Below are 18791 nucleotides of genomic sequence, written 5' to 3'. Positions count from 1 at the left end.
TTCAGTTGGTTCTTCAAGAAAAATATTCTGAATCCTAAATACTGCAGATGACCAGAGGACGGCGGTGTCCTTGACTGATGTCTAGAAACGCTCCTGCACGGAGAAGTGGTCTTCAGGCCGCTCTTCATCTGTAGATTTACTATTCAGTAATAAGGAATGTTTGCATCGATCTGAAGTCTGCAGCTCCCGGCCAAAATCTCAGATACCTATCAGATAATTAATAAATGCTGCAGTGTGAAGGCTGGAAATTCAGGTGTCTGGGCAATATGATCATTTTAATTGATTGCATATGTTATTGCTATGTATGAACGACCACGATCCAAATCTAACCCAGAACCAGTAATGGTCTTAAAAGGCAGAAAACATAGTTGTATATGTCAAGCTGTAGGACACCGCCATCACCAAGTTCTTTGTTCTCTGCATGGCCAATGAGCAAGTCACTTCCTGTCGATCCGTGTCTTCTCCGGAGGTTCAATGTTGTATATTATTCAGCGGCTGTAAGAGCCGAGCTATAACTGACGTAAAGCCTCACCTCATCTTCGCCTCTGGATAAGGTGGCAGAACACGAAAGATGGGGGGGTGGAGAGAGGACTCATTGTTTCCTCCGCAGACCTTACACAAACTGCTTAGTCACTCGCTGCAGGCTCAGGATTAGTTTATATGGTTCAGTTAAGCTTGTCTCGTTCTCTTTCTTCATGTGGTCCTCGCCGTTCCAGGAAAAGGGGCTGTCGCTGCCTGCCGACACGCTGACCTTGCAAAAAAAAAGTAAGGGGTAACAAGGCAGCTAGTACTCAGCCTGCAAGCCCTGGGTCTTCAGTGGTCTGGAATACATCCAGATGTATTAGACGGCTCAGGTAGAAAGGTAGGGAGCCAGAAATGCCTGCGAGATGAAATCCACAGTAACCTAAACCAAGAACACGTTGTATCCTCTCTGACCGCGCATGCCATCGGAGAAGAGTCTTATGTTCTTGTACTGTGCGGTTTCTTTAATTGTACCACTTACCCAGATGAGGGAAAGCGAGGTGTGAGCTGTAATTTCTACTGTCGCTTCATATTTCTCCGCTAAATGACTTTGGAAATTGTGCAAAAATAGATCTGATCTAATCACACAGCCTCTTTCACACAAACGTATTGGTTCCGTTCCGTGCATTGGGGACCGTAATTTTAAATGGGTCCGTGATCCATCCGTTCCGCAAAAAGATAGAACAAGTTCTATTTTTTTTGGGCGAAACGGATGCACGGATCAGAACCCCACAGAAGCACTCCGTAGTGCTTCCGCGGGGTTCCGTTCCTGCTTCCATTCTGCACCGCATCCCCGGATTTGCAAACCCATTCAAGTGAATGGGTCCGCATCCGTGATGCGGAATGCACACAGCCGGTGCCCAGTGTATTGCGGAACCGCTGTATGCGGCCTGGAATACGGCCACGGGAGCACTACGGCCGTGTGAAAGAGGCCTTACAACCTCAAGTCAAGATGATGTGGCAAACCATGTAGTGTCTTGAGAGGTGGAGATTTGTAAATGGTAGGGATCAAAGGTTTAGATGTAGTCCTCTCCTGCAACTGGATCTCTATGTATGGATCTTGGTTGTTATGTCGTTCAGCTGCCTCATGGAGCAAATCCAGGTTCAGGTGCATCTTTTGTGCAAGCTGTGCCCAGTAGACCTTTTTCAAAGGTACCCTTTAGGCTACCTGCACACCATGTGGATTTATGAGCAGAAAATCCGCATGAAAACACCATGCAGAAACGCAAGAAAAAAATGCACATAAGGCTGCACCATTTATTGCTGTTTTGTGCGATTTTTGGTGTGGATTTTCTGTTTGTTACCAACCCCATTGAAATCTATAGGGAAAACCACTCTATATAAGGCGTGGAATCGTACAGACAATTGACAGGCTGCAGATTTTTAAATCCGCATTGCAGGTCAATTTCATGTACGAAATATGCAATATGCATGTGAGATTTGGCAAATCGTTTACTTTGCTGGTACCCTATTAGAGCTCATGCACGTGACCGTTGTTTTAGTCTGCATCCAATCCGCTTTTTATTTTCAGGTCGGATGTGGAGACATTCACTTTCATTGGGGCCGCAAAAGATGCGTACAGCACACCGTTTGCTGTCCGCATCCGTATGTCTGTTCTGCGGCACTAGCGAAGAAATAGAACATGTCCTATTCTTGTCCATATTATGAACAAGGATAGGACTGTTCTATTATGAGCCGGACTTTCTGTTCTGCAAAATGTGGAATGCACACGCCCAGTATGCGTGCTTTGCGGATTGGCATTTGCGTATTGCAAAAATGGCTACGGCTGTGTTCAAGAGCCCTGACTGAGTTTTTTTTCTTCCAAAAGCAAAGGGTGTGACGCTCACCTGCTGCCAATCATATAAGGAAGCTTGTTTTTCTGTATGAAAATCCTCACAAAAAAATATTGCGTGCGGTTACCCTTATGATCTTGCCAGCTGCATAGTGTCAGTAGGAGGTTTGGTTGTCTAGTTAGTTAACCATCTGACATGAGATGCGTCTCATGCGAGAGAGGGTTAATTTTTAGAGGACCTGTCCCCTCTCCTGCCGTGTGTTTTAGTCATTACTTCCATTTCCATGTAGTAGCATCTGGAACATCTATTCTTATGACTCTATGATGTGCCATTCCTTTATTATTATTGCTAGAAGATATGAATGAATTACTAGCAGTTTGCAATGAAGGTCCATCTGGGTGTTACCAGTTGGGGGTGTGTCCCTGCACAGTCTTACATTATCCAATCAGTGCAGCCAATATTAGACTGTGCAGGGACCCCCCTCCCCTAACTAATGCAGCGTAACTGCTGGGCCATCCAGCTTCCAACAACAAATTCACTTGTTTGCAAGGAGTTTGAAAGGGGCTGTCCTGATGAGACCACCCATTTAAAGGGATTATCCCAGGAAAAGTATTTATTTCCCATCCACATGATAGGTGATAAATGTTGGATCACTGAGAGCCCGACACCTTTATTTTCAAGTAGCATTGAGCTTGCTGGGTATTATATATGGTGATTGTCCATCAAACACATCTGCAGTATGGACTCCATCTTGCAGAGCAGCCACCTAGTACATGGGAGGCGTAACATCTACAGAGAAGTGTATATGCAGTTCTCCAGCTTTATTCCGGTCTGCTCTCTATTCATATAGTGATTGAATAGTGGTTGAAACGCGTTACAAGCAAAAGGAGCCTAAAGCTGGCCATACACATTAGACAGAAGTGGTTGATGGTCTAATGTCAGTGGAACATCTGGTGAACGTTCCTTTCACAGACAGGGCCATACACGTCTTGGTCCATATTGGCCCATACTCTTTCAATGGAACCGGGCGATGGAGGAAAGATCTTTCTGGGAACTTTCTTTGAAAGACAGATCTTCATGAACGATTCCTCTGAGTGAAAGACCTTTTGGCGACTATCAGAGGAAAATATTAAACACGGCGGACTTCTTTTGACATAATCATGCTCAGTTGGCTGGCTAAAACAATCGTTTCTTGTTAAAGTAGCTTTTCAGGATTTTTTTTTTACTGATGACCTATCCTCTGGATAAGTCATCAGTATCTGATCGGTGGAGGTCTGACACCAGGGACCCTTGCCGAGCAGCTGCCTGAGAAGGCGCTCCTGTGAGGGCCTCTGCCTTCTCTCTGCTCACCAAGCACAGCGCCGTACCTAGTATAGTGACTGTACTTGGTATTGCACTCGGCCTCATTTACTTCTATGAGGCTGAGCTGCTCCTAGGCCATGTGATTGATGAACATGTCTTCACTGGTTTACAGCTGATCGGCGGGGGTCCCATGTGTTGGACCACCATCGATCAGATACTGATGACCTATCCAGAGGATAAGTTATCAGTATAAAAGTCTTGGCATTAAATTACAACGGACCTAACGTTCATTATGGCTGAAATCATTCTTTTTGAACAACCTTAGACTTATTTGTATGGCCACCTAGACACCTAGCTGTGGCGATTGTCTCATAAGTGACAGAAAGGCTTCATGGGAAGTGTGAATCCGATGGGGTTTATCAGACATTCACCTGCTGACATTATGGATTTTAGGGTGAGAACGGTTGCAGATGATTGAAGTCGTCTGGGCAGTAAATGTGACTGGAGTGCTCACAAATGTCAGATGTCCCATTACCACCGGGTTGTCATGATTGTGGTGGCGCTCAGCAGAGGACTCGCTGTGGTTTATGATGGACTTGTGCTTTTATAACGTTATTGGGCACGGAGCTAGATCAGAAAGGGTCATCTCTGTACGATATAGTGTGAAGTCCCTGTTGCAGCTGAGTGTGTCCTGAAAAGACTCGGGTGATGAAAAGGATTACACGTCGTCTCCTTTCTGCTCCTTAAAGAGAACTGGCAGGCTCCAGAAAAACACATCAAACTGGAGCAAGAGAGCAAATTAGTGACAGCTCAGTAATGAATAATTAATGGCTGTGCTGACTTGCAAGGGCTGCTCCTAACAAGAATGCTAACCGAAAAGCAGGCAACTGTACTGCCTGCAGAGCAGCGCGGGGCCCATACCCAGATCGCACCCGATATTGGCCATCTAACTGCTATAAGGGAATATAAGCCTTATGTCTCAATCTGATCACTTTAACATTAGGAGCTAAGTGTACCGCACTATAGTCGTACTTTAGTATTGGCTTTTACTTCAGTTCAGCTCATAGATCAATGTACTGCAGTGGTGACCCAACTTTTAGATGAAGGTACTGTCAAGTGTATGCCCCTTTTCCCACAATGCCATTTTGCTACTGTCAGTAAATGCTACGTTGTACCATTCATGTAGAATTCTTTCTAGAATTTAAGAATGAATTGACAGCAGTTTGCAATAAAGGTCCAGCTGGGTGTTACCAGTTGGCAGGAGGGTGTCTTGCACAGTCTGACATTATCCAATCAGTGCTGCCAGTGTCAGACTGTGCAGGGACAAACCAGCCGGACGTTCATTGCAAACTGCTAGAAATTCATGCGTCATTTTTAGCAGGAGTAATAAAGGAATGGCACAACATACAGTCATAAGAATAGATGCTCCAGAATTGTTATTACATGGGGAATGCAAGTTCTAAAAACAGACATGTCAGGAGAGGGGACAGGGCTTCTTTAAGCATAGGGGCTGTATATGTCTTCTATAGTTAGAATATGTACAGGTACTCCCAACATGCCCAAAGCCTTTAAGGACATCCTGGTAGTTGTAGTACAAAACTGCAATATCTACTATAGTATTATGACATCTGGCCTTTAAAGGACCTGTCCCACGAAAAATATTCTACAGTTTTCAAACCAGCACCTGGATCTGAATACTTTTGTAGTTGCATGTAATTACTAAGTTATTCACTGAAATCTATCTGTATAGCGCCACCTGCTGTTTGCTCTTTTTCTAATTTCTCTGTCCCGCTCACTAAGATGGTAGCACCTGCTCAGTTCCATTCTTCAACTGCCACCAGCTGCAGCAGAAAGGACACTCACGGTGAGAAAGTGCACGCCCCCTAAGCTGTCAGCTTGAAATAAATCTAGCATAACAACTGGAGCAATGAATGGGGAGATCTCTGCATCCATGTGAGGTACAGGGCTGGTTCTAGCTTTGTTAGAAAGAGGTTGTCATGTACTAGACTATGATTTTCATTTTTAAGATTATTCATGGGATAACCTCTTTAAGGATGATTATCTTCCTTATTTAACCCTTTGATTGAGTTGATATCCATTAACAGAACAATGCTGGATTTTCAGGTTTAGTAAATCCTTTGTTTTTCTCCTCTGGGATAGCACTCCAGCCATGTCCTTGTTGGGTGGTTGCCATGGTCCCTATTCAGTCCCAGAGCATGAACTTTTGATTCTGTGGAAATTTCCTGTATTCTGTAGCTGACATTATTCGATTGCCTCCCTTCCTTCCAAAGTGGAAGATATTAAGGCTTTCCTGCGCTGTAACAGTTGTTCTGTACAATAACTAGATTCCGGGCCGGATGAAGGTTGGTGGAGGCCACGCCCTCTTAGTAACAGTGACATGTAATGCAAGGCTAGACATAGTATATCATTGTCAGCGGGGTCTTTGGGTGGGAGCACCTTTTCAGTCCTCAGTAAGCAAGAACGATGGAACCCCGAGGGGGGGAGTGACAATTACTGAAACATACGGTATCTTTTACTGATATATATATATATATATATATATATATATATATTAATATATATATTAAAAATAGAACAAAACCAATGTGTGATGCATCAATAATTAAAACTGAGGGTCCAAGACTGGTACCCCAACACTGGTAGAGAAGTAGAATTAATATATCCTTCTCCACCTAGGAATAGGTGCGAGCAGTCTTACCAGAACCAGTACACGTAGTGGGACCAGATTCTCCTGGGGGTATCAGGGATGGCAATTCCGGATGGACATGTGGTGTAGGTCTGGTGGAACAAGCCAGGGGTGTAGGACGGGGTCTGTGCAGATGGAGGAGCTCTGTACCCTATTGAGCCCTATTTGAGGGAACTGGTCTATTACAGTCCTACCTGTCTATACAGAGCACCCGCCACGAAAGGGGCGACCCTGTTTGGATACCTGTCCCTGCTCGGGCCTAGTCCCTGGTTCTAGATGCTAATGAATACCTTAATGAGCTCCTAATAACATCCCGACGTGGCACGTTTCTGTCCGTGTCAACTCTTCATGGGATATATTGTACAAAGGAACCACCGCAGCCAAAGGTTGTTAGACTGCAGTGAGAAAATTCTATAACTCAAAAGGTCAGCACCTCGGGTGAGAGGAGGCACCAGAAAAAGGAGTTGGGGGAACTAGGGAACCCCCAACTACCAGCCTAGTTCCCCCAACCATAGGTGATATCAGTAGCCAAGTATTAGCATAGGATTATCAACTCCTTTTGCTGGTGCCTCCTCTCACCCGACGGGCAGGCCTTTTGATTTATAGAATCTTCTCACTGCAGTCTAACAACCTTTGGCTGTGGTGGTTCCTTTGTACATTATATCCCCTGAAGAGTCGAGACAGACAGAAATGTGCCACGTCGGGATGTTATTAGGAGCTCATTAAGGTGTTCATTAGCATCTAGAACCAGGGACTAGGCCCAAACAGGGACAGGTAACCGGACGGCGTCGCCCCTTTCAGGGCGAGTGCTCTGTATAGACAGGTAGGTAATGGACCCCCTTCCCCTCAAGTAGGGCTTAATAGGGCCTAATAGGGTACAGAGCTCCTCCACCTGCACAGACCCCGTCCTACACCCCTGGCTTGTTCCACCAGACCTACACCACATGTCCATCCGGAATTGCAATCCCTGATGCCTCCAGGAGAATCCAGTCCACTACGTGTATTGGTTCTGGTAAGACTGCTCGCACCTATCCCTAGGTGGAGCAGGATATATTCATTCTACTTCTCTACTAGTGTTGGGGTACCAGTCTTGGACCCTCAGTTTTTATTATTGATGCATCACACATTGGTTTTGTTCTCTTTTTAATATATATCCGTAAAAGTTATGTTTTAGTAATTGTCACTTCCCCCTCGGGGTTGCATTGTTTTGAATTTGGAGTGCTTACTGAGCTTGCACACTACATTGCTCTCATTAGTGATTTATACCTCTGTAAGCAAGGACTGATCATGTTATATTTTAACATACTTTGTTATCTATGGTGGTAAATGGAGGTGCAGCATATGCCAGGCGCTTATCGTTTATCCTCCTACGGTAATAGACATAGATGCTGGGGCACCAGATTACTTTTAGCTGGTAGAACAGACAAATACTAGTTACACCTGCAGAGCCATCTCTTCTGCTGCATATGACATCTTTATATTTTTTAGGTACATTACAAAACGTCACATTCTTATATTTTGATGCTGAAAGTGCCTAGAAAGAGACTGAAGGAAGTGTAAGGTAGAGGTCCATGGGCACCTGCCCCTTTTACCATCCAATCCCAATAAAGGATGAGTCTCCCTATACTGTTGTAGGATTGTGAGAACCCCTGAAATCAGTATTTGCCATTTTTGTTATTTTTATTTGGTTGAATTCCCCATTGCTTCCTGCTACCTCTAGATGAGTATTGAGTATGTAAGCATCGGCGGATACTATACTCCTTATGGAAAGCGTCTAAATGGCTTGAGAAGTTTTATAGACCAGGCAACGTTCCTCTGGAATTCTGGGAAGATGGTATGCAATTGAGCTCTTAGCAAGCTCTGCCTATAATGTTACCCGATGTAATGCAGCTATCTTATATGTCTGCAGATGAGATGCTGGCTTAGCTGTTATCCAAGTCATGTCAGATTCTCAGCATATTTGGATATCCAAAATGGGGGGTGAACGGCAACGCTGTAGCATCCCGCATTGCCTGCCAGATGAACAAGTGCTAGTGTGAAACTAGCCTTATACCTAAATGTGAGACTAGGGAAACTTAGAAGTGGACATGGTGAATAGTAAGGTGGTGGCGACATCACAACAACCCCTCCTTACCATAAGCCCTACTACTCATATGAGAGGGTCCTCTATAACAGCCATAGGGACCTTTTCTAGGAGTCAAAAGGGAGAGGAGCAACTTCCCTCAGCCACAATAGCAGGTAACCTGGGGGATTCTAAGGAAATATTCTTCTGACTCTGTGCCTTGAAGAAACTTCATAAAACAGCGGCACTGGTATTTCCTGGTAATATTACATTATAGGAAAATCTCTAGAGAAAAGACATTTAAAATTTGATTCTAATTATCTTACACGGTAAAGCACATTCTTATGATATCTGCCCTTCAATGGCAAAAGGAGTAAGCGGTATCACATTGTATCCCCCACCCCAGCAGCTGGAACACGTGTTACACGCAGATATGTTTTCTGTACACAGCCCCCACCAGTTGTCCTACTGGAATATTGGTTACTGTTTGCATGTAAACAGCAGACGTTGCATTTTCTACAAGTCTCAAGGTTAACCGGGACGTGCAGTCTGTATGCGAAGAAATAGCCACTTGTTTAATTTTTAAGTATGTGACCTCAGTGCGCTTCCCGTGAGACGTCCACTCCCCATCTGCATCTCCTTTCTCTTAAGCATTACTCTGCAATTTTATGCTAAAATCACAGCGCAAGACGCAGCGTGCAAAACAGATTACATTTCAGGAATAGGCAGTCATAGAAATTCCACACTGGCAAAATGTGTTCGCTGCGGAACATCATTAGCATTTTCTCAGCATTTTTTATGCTCAGGGTTTAAATTGTTTTTGCGCGATTATCTAGAATTTTCTTTAATGACCCACAAGTTTGATTGCCTTTTTGTATGTTGTCTTATTGTCAGGAGTCAGTGACTAGAGAACTAAGAGTGTAAAGGTGTTGTATGAGGTTAGGAAAAAAGATCCGTTCCCTTCCCCCAACCTTCCGAAAGAGCGTCAGGTATTGGACCGTAGGTTAATTCCAATCATGGGAAGCCTATTCAGGTGAATGGTGCTGGGCTTCAATACCAGACACCTTCTTTTGATGGAGTTGGGTGTAGACCCTTCTTTCAGGTCTCTTACAACTCCTTTAAGCAGCAGAACTAACAGAGGCAATTAATTAGCATTCTTTAAATTTGTGGGCTCCAGTCAGTCAAGTCCAGCTTGTCCTGTGGCAACCAGTTTTCAGTCAAGGATCTGGCAGTCATTGAGCAGTCTATTCCAGATCAGGTATGCTAATTCCATGCTGATTTTTTGTCCCTCTCCATAAAGAAGCGTCACCGTTACGACATGGTTTGGATCTTTTGTTGCGTCTAATAGAAAACCTTTCAATACTTAAAATACTTGATGAGAAGCCAAAACATAAGTGAAATTTGTGTAATTATTTTTTACCTTCAGAGGCATAGGTATAGGGGTTCAGAAGGTGTAGGTCTATCTGATTTCTGGTGTCCCTCTGCCACGTATGAAGACTGGTATTAAGTGGCGGTGGGAGGGGGGGCATGTTACAGATTTGCATTGGGTCTCTGTAGGTTCATGTGGTGCATCTGGCTTCCTTCAATCTGAACCCTCCTGGTTGATTGCTCAGTCAGTCTTACCACATTTCGACACTCTGGCATGTGAGCAATTATATCTTAAGGGGTATATCTCCAAATATCACCATGGCTTTGAAAGTCTTTCTTATATACGTAGACACAGGAGGAAACTGCAGCAGCAGAATAGATTAGGCAGACTGCACTGCAGAGTTTTTGTGCATAGCCGTGGTCTCAGGCTATCAATCAGCGCTCGCCCCTCCACCAGGCAAGCTCCTTTGTAGGTTTATCGCTGCTGTGTTCATAAAGAAAGGGGCATTAAACTTATTATTACTAAGCAGCAATGCAGCGTATTAACCACGAGTCTCATGTAGACATGTATTTTCCTGATATTTTGCTGATCACTAATTACTGCCCCAGTCCATTTTAATTATTAACCTTTTTGTATGGTATTGAGGGTTTGTTCAAACAGGTTGTGGACCTGATTACTTTATGGCTGTAACAACTTTGTGATGACCTTTCAGGAGAACACAACTTGAGATATATTGGTGGGGTTAGCTGAGCTAGTGTTTATGGTACCTGATCACTGAACTTCACGGTGTCATAATCTCGCTCAGTGCCCATGGTCTTGATCTAAAAGTTGTATATTGTTCCAATCAAGCCAGGAAGCACGCCCGGCCCTTTGATATACAGTTTATGGAGTCTCAGCGTTTGCTTCCTGTTTGCTGAAGACGTTCTTGACCTGAATCTTCAACGGTACTATCTAATAGATCATCAGAGGTGTCTGAACATGTTCCTCAGATTGTTGATCCAGAACCAGTTTAGACTGAGTAATAGTAGACGTTGGTTTCACATTTTCCAGTTACTGTATTTCATGGAATGACGTGTCTCTATTTTGGGGTGATACGTTGTATCCTGTTCGCTCACTCTTTTCTTCTCTTCCAGATGGGGGGAATGAGGAGCCACAGGAGCGGAGGCAGCACAGTGTAGACTCCCGCCACGGCCGGGCTTCACAAGGTAAGAAATTAAGAACTTCATTCATTTTTGGCACTGAACAACCGTCATGATCTCAGTGTGCATTTTTTTTTTTCCTGAAACGATTCATAGGAACTACTTATTCAACACGCCCACTTATACCCTCTCCCATGAACTGAATTGTGCAAGCCACACAAAAAAAAATGAATGCTAAGTTTAGAAACCTGTCCTTAACGATTCTAACACGTACCTCTTTTCTCGCTCTCTGCTTTGTCTGCTTTGGTATTTGACTGTTCATTCTGTTCTCTTTTTGTGTGTAGATTCTCTGTATTCCCTTAATAGATATGTCCAATTTTGCAACCACTTATATTGCTCCACTGCATCTAAAATGGAAAAAAACAATCTGGAACTTTGCAACTAACCTACAGTTTTGTGTATACGTCATCCGTGCCGACCTATGTGTCTCCACGGTTACAGACTACAGACAGACCAATGTAGTCGGATTCCTTGTACTTGTCCCTTATTTCTTGAAGCCTACTGAATGGAGGCTGACAAGAAGTAAAAGGAGCCTACTGTAGTTTGCAGGCAGAGGCACAAATTTGGCTTTCATGCCTGCTTTTTGCTAAACCGTTTTGAGATCCGTCACAGGATATCAAAACCGCAGCTAAACGCTTGTTTTCTCCCAATTCATTTTCAATGGGGACAAAACTGAGCGAACTTGAATAAAGTGCAGCAAGCAGCGCCTTTTGTGTGTCATGGGATACTGAGCAAGACTGATCCGTCATGAAACACAATGTAAGTCAATAGAGACGGACACAAAGAAAAAACTGATCTGTCCCCCATTGACTTTCAATGGTTTTAGTGACTGATTCATCTTGTTCATTTTGGAGATAATACAACTGGATCCATTCTGAATGGATGCAGACAGTTGTATTATTAAACACATTTGTTTTTGCTGATCCCCTGACTGATCCAGCAAAAACGCGGATGTGAAAGTAGCCTATGTTTGAGTGCTGCATGAGAACATGGAAGCTTGTTTTTACGTGCTCCCTTTAATCTAAAGGCCCCTATACACATTAGTGTATTGTCGACAACCTTAAGTGTATGGGGAGCTCCCGACTTTCCCCCAACAGGTAATGTCAGGGAAGCGAGGAACTGGGCAGAATGATAAGTCTGCTCCAGAAGTGTCTAGCGGCAGCTGTCTCCTCTGTCTCCCATCGGGCCAAACCAAGAGTGTATGTTTATGTGTTGTACATATTGTACTTGTATGTCCAGCTTTATGTGTCAGCTAACCATTCTGATCTTAAAGGGCTGATTTCATTTGTTGATTTCGCTGTGCAAAAGGGTGAAATCCAACAAAATCGGCATTCAGATCTACATGTAATACATTCACATTTTTCTTTAGATTAGTTAGGCTCACAGATGCAAACAGAAAATCTGCATCATATATAATCCTGTGTGCATGTAGCCTTAAAGGGAATCTGTCACCAGGATATTGGACTATTATCTGCAGATAAGGAGTCCAGATCACTGTTTGTCATTTACCTACTTCTCTCCGTTCCTCTGCTATCAGCGCTCATAGCTGCACTGAAATACATGGTCAGGACTGCTTCGCATGTGCACAGGAGTCCTCTCTATTATGTTGGCACAACAGTCCGGACTGTGCATTTCAGCGCAGCTTTGATGGCTGCCAGCAAGGGAAGGGGGCAGGAGGGAAATGGTAAAATGTAAATCTGGACTCGTATGCAGTACTACTCATGTATTTCTGCAGATAATAGTCCACAATCGTGGTGACAGATTCCCTTTCAGAACAGCAGGAACTGCAAATCCCTAGTCATGCCCGGGGATGCCCTAATGTATTAGCAGGGTTAATAGACAGAGCGTCTGTGATCATTCAGTGCAATCCAAGACTTTACTTCTCGATGCTCATCCATCATCCGGGACTCGCAATAATTGGGTTACCCTTCCTCGAGATATTTTATGAAGCAGTACTGAAATGTAATCCCAGTCATCTACTCTCCAGGAATTTTACGCTGTTATATTCATCGAGAACCTTACATTGTAAAAACCATCAAACATACCATTAGATATATGCATTTTTCCATAATTATATTCTCCCCGCTTTTAAACCGTTTATATCCTCAGAAAAGTGCGATTCACCTGCCACATTTTTCACAGACTTTCAGCTGGGCAGATTGAGGCATTCGTCTTCATTATTAGCAAAATTGCCCAAAGGGATGTAATTTGCCCCAGTTTGACCAGTGTTATAATATTTTTCATTATGAGGAAGTTTGCATACGGGTAAAGCTACTGGTAATATAACATGAAGGGCTTTATTGATGACTTTCCCGCTTTCCCTGTTGAAATCTGTGGATGTAAATGTGTAAGATGTCAATGGATATACTGATGCAAAATACATAGCATGCATGTAAATATGTCTTTAGTCAGTATATGTCATTTGGGTAGAAAAGGAAACAGGCAAATCATTTTAGGAAAGGATATACTTCATATGCTTCTGACATCTGCAATGCTCACCGGAACGCCTTGGCCTCCTCAAATAGCTGATCAGCAAGGGTGTCGGGAGTCGGACCCCCACCGATTAGATATTGATGACCTACCCTGAGAATGGGTCATCAATATTAAACTCCTGGACAATCACTTTAAAGGGCATCTGTCAGCAGATTTGTACCTATGAACCTGGCTGACCTGTTACATGAACGCTTGGCAGCTGAAGGCATCTGTGTTGGTCCCATGTTCATATGTGCCCACATTGCTGAGAAAAATGAAGTTTTAATATATGCAAATGAACCTCTAGGAGCAACGGGGGCGTTGCCTTTACACCTAGAGGCTCTGCTCTCTCTGCAACTTTTGTGCCCTCTGAACTTTAATTGACAGGACAGGCAGGTGTGATGACATTTTAGGTGCAGCCCAGTCTCATTTAAGTGAACAGGGCTGAGTTGCAAAGCCAAGCACAGCCACTGTCCAATAGCCGCCACTGTGTTTGGAAAGCTGCGAGGTGGCGCCGCAGCCATGGGTGTCAGACCCCACCAATCAGGTATTGATGACCTATCCTGATTATACACTCGCCTAAAGAATTGTTAGGAACACCATACTAATACGGTGTTGGACCCCCTTTTGCGTTCAGAACTGCCTTAATTCTACGTGGCATTGATTCAACAAGGTGCTGATAGCATTCTTTAGAAATGTTGGCCCATATTCATAGGATAGCATCTTGCAGTTGATGGAGATTTGAGGGATGCACATCCAGGGCACGAAGCTCCCGTTCCACCACATCCCAAAGATGCTCTATTGGGTTGAGATCTGGTGACTGTGGGGGCCATTTTAGTACAGTGAACTCATTGTCATGTTCAAAAAACCGATTTGAAATGATTCGAGCTTTGTGACATGGTGCATTATCCTGCTGGAAGTAGCCATCAGAGGATGGGTACATGGTGGTCATGAAGGGATGGACATAGTCAGAAACAATGCTCAGGTAGCCCGTGGCATTTAAACGATGGCCAATTGGCACTAAGGGGCCTAAAGTGTGCCCAGAAAACATCCCCCACACCATTACACCACCACCACCAGCCTGCAAAGTGGTAACAAGGCATGATGGATACATGTTCTCATTCTGTTTACGCCAAATTTGGACTCTACCATTTGAATGTCTCAACAGAAATCGAGACTCATCAGACCAGGCAATATTTTTCCGGTCTTCAACAGTCCAATTTTGGTGAGCTCGTGCAAATTGTAGCCTCTTTTTCCTATTTGTAGTGGAGATGAGTGGTACCCGGTGCGGTCTTCTGCTGTTGTAGCCCACCTTTCTTTCCCATTCTGACATTCAGTTTGGAGTTCAGGAGATTGTCTTGACCAGGACCACAACCCTACATGCATTGAAGCAACTGCCATGTGATTGGTTGACTAGATAATCGTATTAATGAGAAATAGAACAGGTGTTCCTAATAATTCTTTAGGTGAGTGTACATCATCAATATTAAACACTCGTAAAACTCTTTAGAAGGGGTTCTCCGGGAATAAGGATCTAATGCTCTCAGCCTGCTTCAGTAAATCGAAGATTCATACTAACCTGCTCCGGTCCTCCATGCTGGCTTCCGCATGTCCATGGTCTGGTCCCTGGAGTGTTTACATCTGGCGCTGCATGGACATGGTCGCAATTGGCACATGACTGCAGAAGCCAGTTATTTGCTGCAATGGAGATTGTGACCATTCAGTGCCGGCTGTAAACACTTCGGAGACCGGAACATGGACACGTGGGAACCAGCGGGGAGCAGGCAAGTATGAATCTTCTACTTACAGAGTCCAGTAGGTGTTCCTATCAGTGATAGACAAAAGAGCAGACTTTGAAATGAATAAAATACAACTTATCAGTTAAAGTGAATCTTTTCCCAAAAAACTGTACGTCAATCTGCTTAGCCCCTCCTGCTCTATAACTTGCTGTCTGCACAATATGGCGGATTCCCTTCAATCCAGCCCTGGGAAGTCCTCATTTTCAAAAACGTCATTTTAGTTTTTATTGTATAACATTTACATTTTCTTAAAGCCCAATATATGATCTACTGAAAAAGTGTGATTACTATATTCTATGCATTATCTTTTAAATCAGGGGTAGGGAGTCATCATCACATGATGATGTGAGCACAACACATTAAACCCACAATCAGATAGTAACTAACAATATCATAAAACACCATGATGCAGTCTGTTTGGGTCAAGGAAGCCGCGGTCGGGCCGGGACTCACGGTCTAGTGAATCAGTGATTAGACGCAGTCACAGGTGACATCTTCTCAGCTTCTTCATTCAGGCCAGGCTGCCATGAATACCTCTTACGGCCATAACTCATCTCTGCAGATACTGCGCTCAATCAGCAATTGTGACCACAAAGTAACTGTACCCATTGGAGTGAACCCAAATCTATATCACCCAACTTGGGAAGTTGGAAACATTATATGGCAAGTTTTTTTTTCTCCTTGAGCCACGCATCTAGCTATGCCCAATCCTCACACAAACCTACCCAAGCTCCAGACCAACTTTACAGACCGCCACCGAACTTCAGGTGGGAGAAGGATGCAGGCAGGATCTGAATTTTCACTGTGTTCCATCAGACAGCTAAGCTGATGGCTCCTTTTCTTTTATCTCATACATTTTCATTATAGCTCAATTCTTATTTTACTGTGGCTAAAGCTGGATTTACACAGGCCGACTGAGGGCCCCATTGTCAGACAGTCAGCTGCTCGTTCAGTAAAGGAGAGCGCTGCACCTACTTCACTGTATGAGGATGCGGGCTCGCTATATTGCGGTCCCTCGTCCTTATACAGAATTATGGTTTCTGAGCAGCAGATCGCTGTTTATACCACACATCGGTGGTGCCTGCATGAACGACAGGATCACCCGATGAATGAGCGAGCCACTCGTTCATCGGGTGATTGGTGGCACATTCACACGGCCTGATTGTCAGGAACAACCATTCCTTCCCGATAATCTGCCCCATTCTTTGGCCATGTAAATGCTCTTTTAAATAACTGTTAATGACCTTTCAGTAATTGAGAGATAAGGTTTATTAGATGCTAGAAAACCCTTTGTGACAGAATGGCTCAATAGGCAGCACGGTGGCTCAGTGGTTAGCACTGTTGCCTTGCAGTGCTGGGTTCGAATCTGACCAAGGACAATATCTTCATGGAGTTTATATGTTAATGTTCTCCCCATGTTTGCGTGGGTTTCCTCCGGGTACTCATCCCAAAGAGATACTGATAGGAACCTCAGATTTGAGCCCCATAGGGGACAGCTTGATGCTAATGTCTGTAAAGCGCTGCGGAATATTTCAGCGCTATATAAGCGTGTAAAATGAATTAAAAAAAAATATATTTAATAAAGACGAATTGAAAAAAATTATTTTTAGCTCAAAATTACTAAAATGCAATCATAAAAAATTGACCACAAAGGTACCGTATACTTAGCATTTACATAGGTTTTCTGAGACTTAAATAATTCTGACCTATCCTCTGTATAGGTCATCAGTATCTGATCGGTTGGGTCCGACACCCGAGACCCCCACTGATCAGCTGTTGAAGAAGGCACCAGCTCTCACAGCTTTTACTAGGCCTGTGACAACACGATCATCGGTCTTGTGGCCTAGGTGCAGCTCACTCCATAGAAGTGAATGGGACTGAGCTCCGATACCGAGCACAGCCGCTATATAATGTACGGCACTGTGCTTGACAAGTATGGAGAAGTCCGTATTATCATGAGGATAGGTCATCAGTAGTAAAATGTTGGAAAACTCTTAAAGATTTCCAGACTGCCTTTCTGTGATGGAAGATCCTAGCAGATTGCAAGGATTACGTTTTTCTTTGTCCTGCCCCCCGACTTCATGACTGTTATCTGCTTCAGGCCGATTAATAAACCTATGATATGTTTCCCGCCCGGTCACTATCTTTAAGTGCTGTGATGTCATGAGTTCTACTCCTGCTTCTCTGTACGACTGGTAAATAATATACTGCGGACTGCAGAGCTCAGTTGTACTGCCACCTAGTGGACGTTTATGTACTTGTCACCCGTTTCGTACTAGCTAAGAAGGACAGCGCCTTTACAGCTGGCCAAATATACTGCATTTTACTTGGCACAAACTACCTACTTTCTTTTGATAATAGCCTAATATTTGCCATTGGAAAAACAATGATCAGACTTTTTGGATTTGTTACACCCGCCTCATCTGAAAATGTACCATACAAGAGCTATATGGCTGTGGCTTGTTTTCTAAAGCCATTGTCAGAATTGAGCAGGCATATTAGTCGGGGAGTCACTGACGAGCAGGAGATCATAGTCCATTGCATCAATAATTCAGCTGATAGGATGGCTAATTAGCCTCATACAAGCGATGTATGTGGATGTATTAGTCCTGGTGGATGTATGCTGGAGATTCCTTCCCTATGTCAGGCTATTTATCAGACTTGCCTAGCAAACATAGAATCCTATAGATTTTTTCTGCGATCTGTAGAGTTCTCTGGATAAATAGTTTAGATCATAGACCGACTTATCTGCACGCATGTCCTCTCAGAAGACACCATAGACCACGTTCTTCTGTCTGAGTCTATGGGCAGCTACAGTTATGTTTTTTCAGCACTAGACCCATAGAACCTTCTTTATGGACATACCTGTGCAAGCGACCATAGAACCTTCTTTATGTACATACCTGTGCAAGCCACCATAGAACCTTCTTTATGTACATACCTGTGCAAGCGACCATAAAATCTTCTTTATGGACATGCCTGTTCAGACAACCATAGAACCTTCTTTATGGACATACCTGTGCAAGCCACCATAGAACCTTCTTTATGGACATACCTGTGCAAGCCACCATAGAACCTTCTTTATGGACATACCTGTGCAAGCAACCATAAAACCTTCTTTATGGACATACCTGTGCAAGCCACCATAGAACCTTCTTTATGTACATACCTGTGCAAGCGACCATAAAATCTTCTTTATGGACATGCCTGTTCAGACAACCATAGAACCTTCTTTATGGACATACCTGTGCAAGCCACCATAGAACCTTCTTTATGGACATACCTGTGCAAGCCACCATAGAACCTTCTTTATGGACATACCTGTGCAAGCAACCATAAAACCTTCTTTATGGACATGCCTGTGCAAGCGACCATAAAACCTTCTTTATGGACATACCTGTGCAAGCGACCATAAAACCTTCTTTATGGACATACCTGTGCAAGCGACCATATAATCTTCTTTATGTACATACCTGTGCAAGCGACAATAGAACCTTCTTTATGTACATACCTGTGCAAGCGACCATAAAACCTTCTTTATGGACATGCCTATTCAGACGACCATA

General features: G+C 43.7%; 1 protein-coding gene across 5 annotated transcripts in view; it reads left to right on the top strand.

Annotated features, from left to right (window-relative positions):
- TANC2 (tetratricopeptide repeat, ankyrin repeat and coiled-coil containing 2) overlaps nucleotides 1–18791 on the top strand; it is a 479564-nt gene that overhangs the window by 333658 nt on the left and 127115 nt on the right. For 4 of the 5 annotated variants that reach the window (XM_044297175.1, XM_044297173.1, XM_044297174.1 and 1 more), the window contains one exon: nucleotides 10889–10960. In XM_044297175.1, coding sequence (XP_044153110.1) covers nucleotides 10889–10960 — 72 coding nt within the window. Of the gene's footprint in view, nucleotides 1–10623; nucleotides 10700–10888; nucleotides 10961–18791 lie in introns of those variants that run through there. The other variant, XM_044297178.1, reaches the window with a different exon arrangement.

The sequence above is a fragment of the Bufo gargarizans genome, chromosome 6 (assembly GCF_014858855.1).
Source record: "Bufo gargarizans isolate SCDJY-AF-19 chromosome 6, ASM1485885v1, whole genome shotgun sequence".
Classification (NCBI taxonomy): Eukaryota; Metazoa; Chordata; class Amphibia; order Anura; family Bufonidae; genus Bufo; species Bufo gargarizans.
This window is presented reverse-complemented; position numbering and strand designations above follow the sequence as displayed.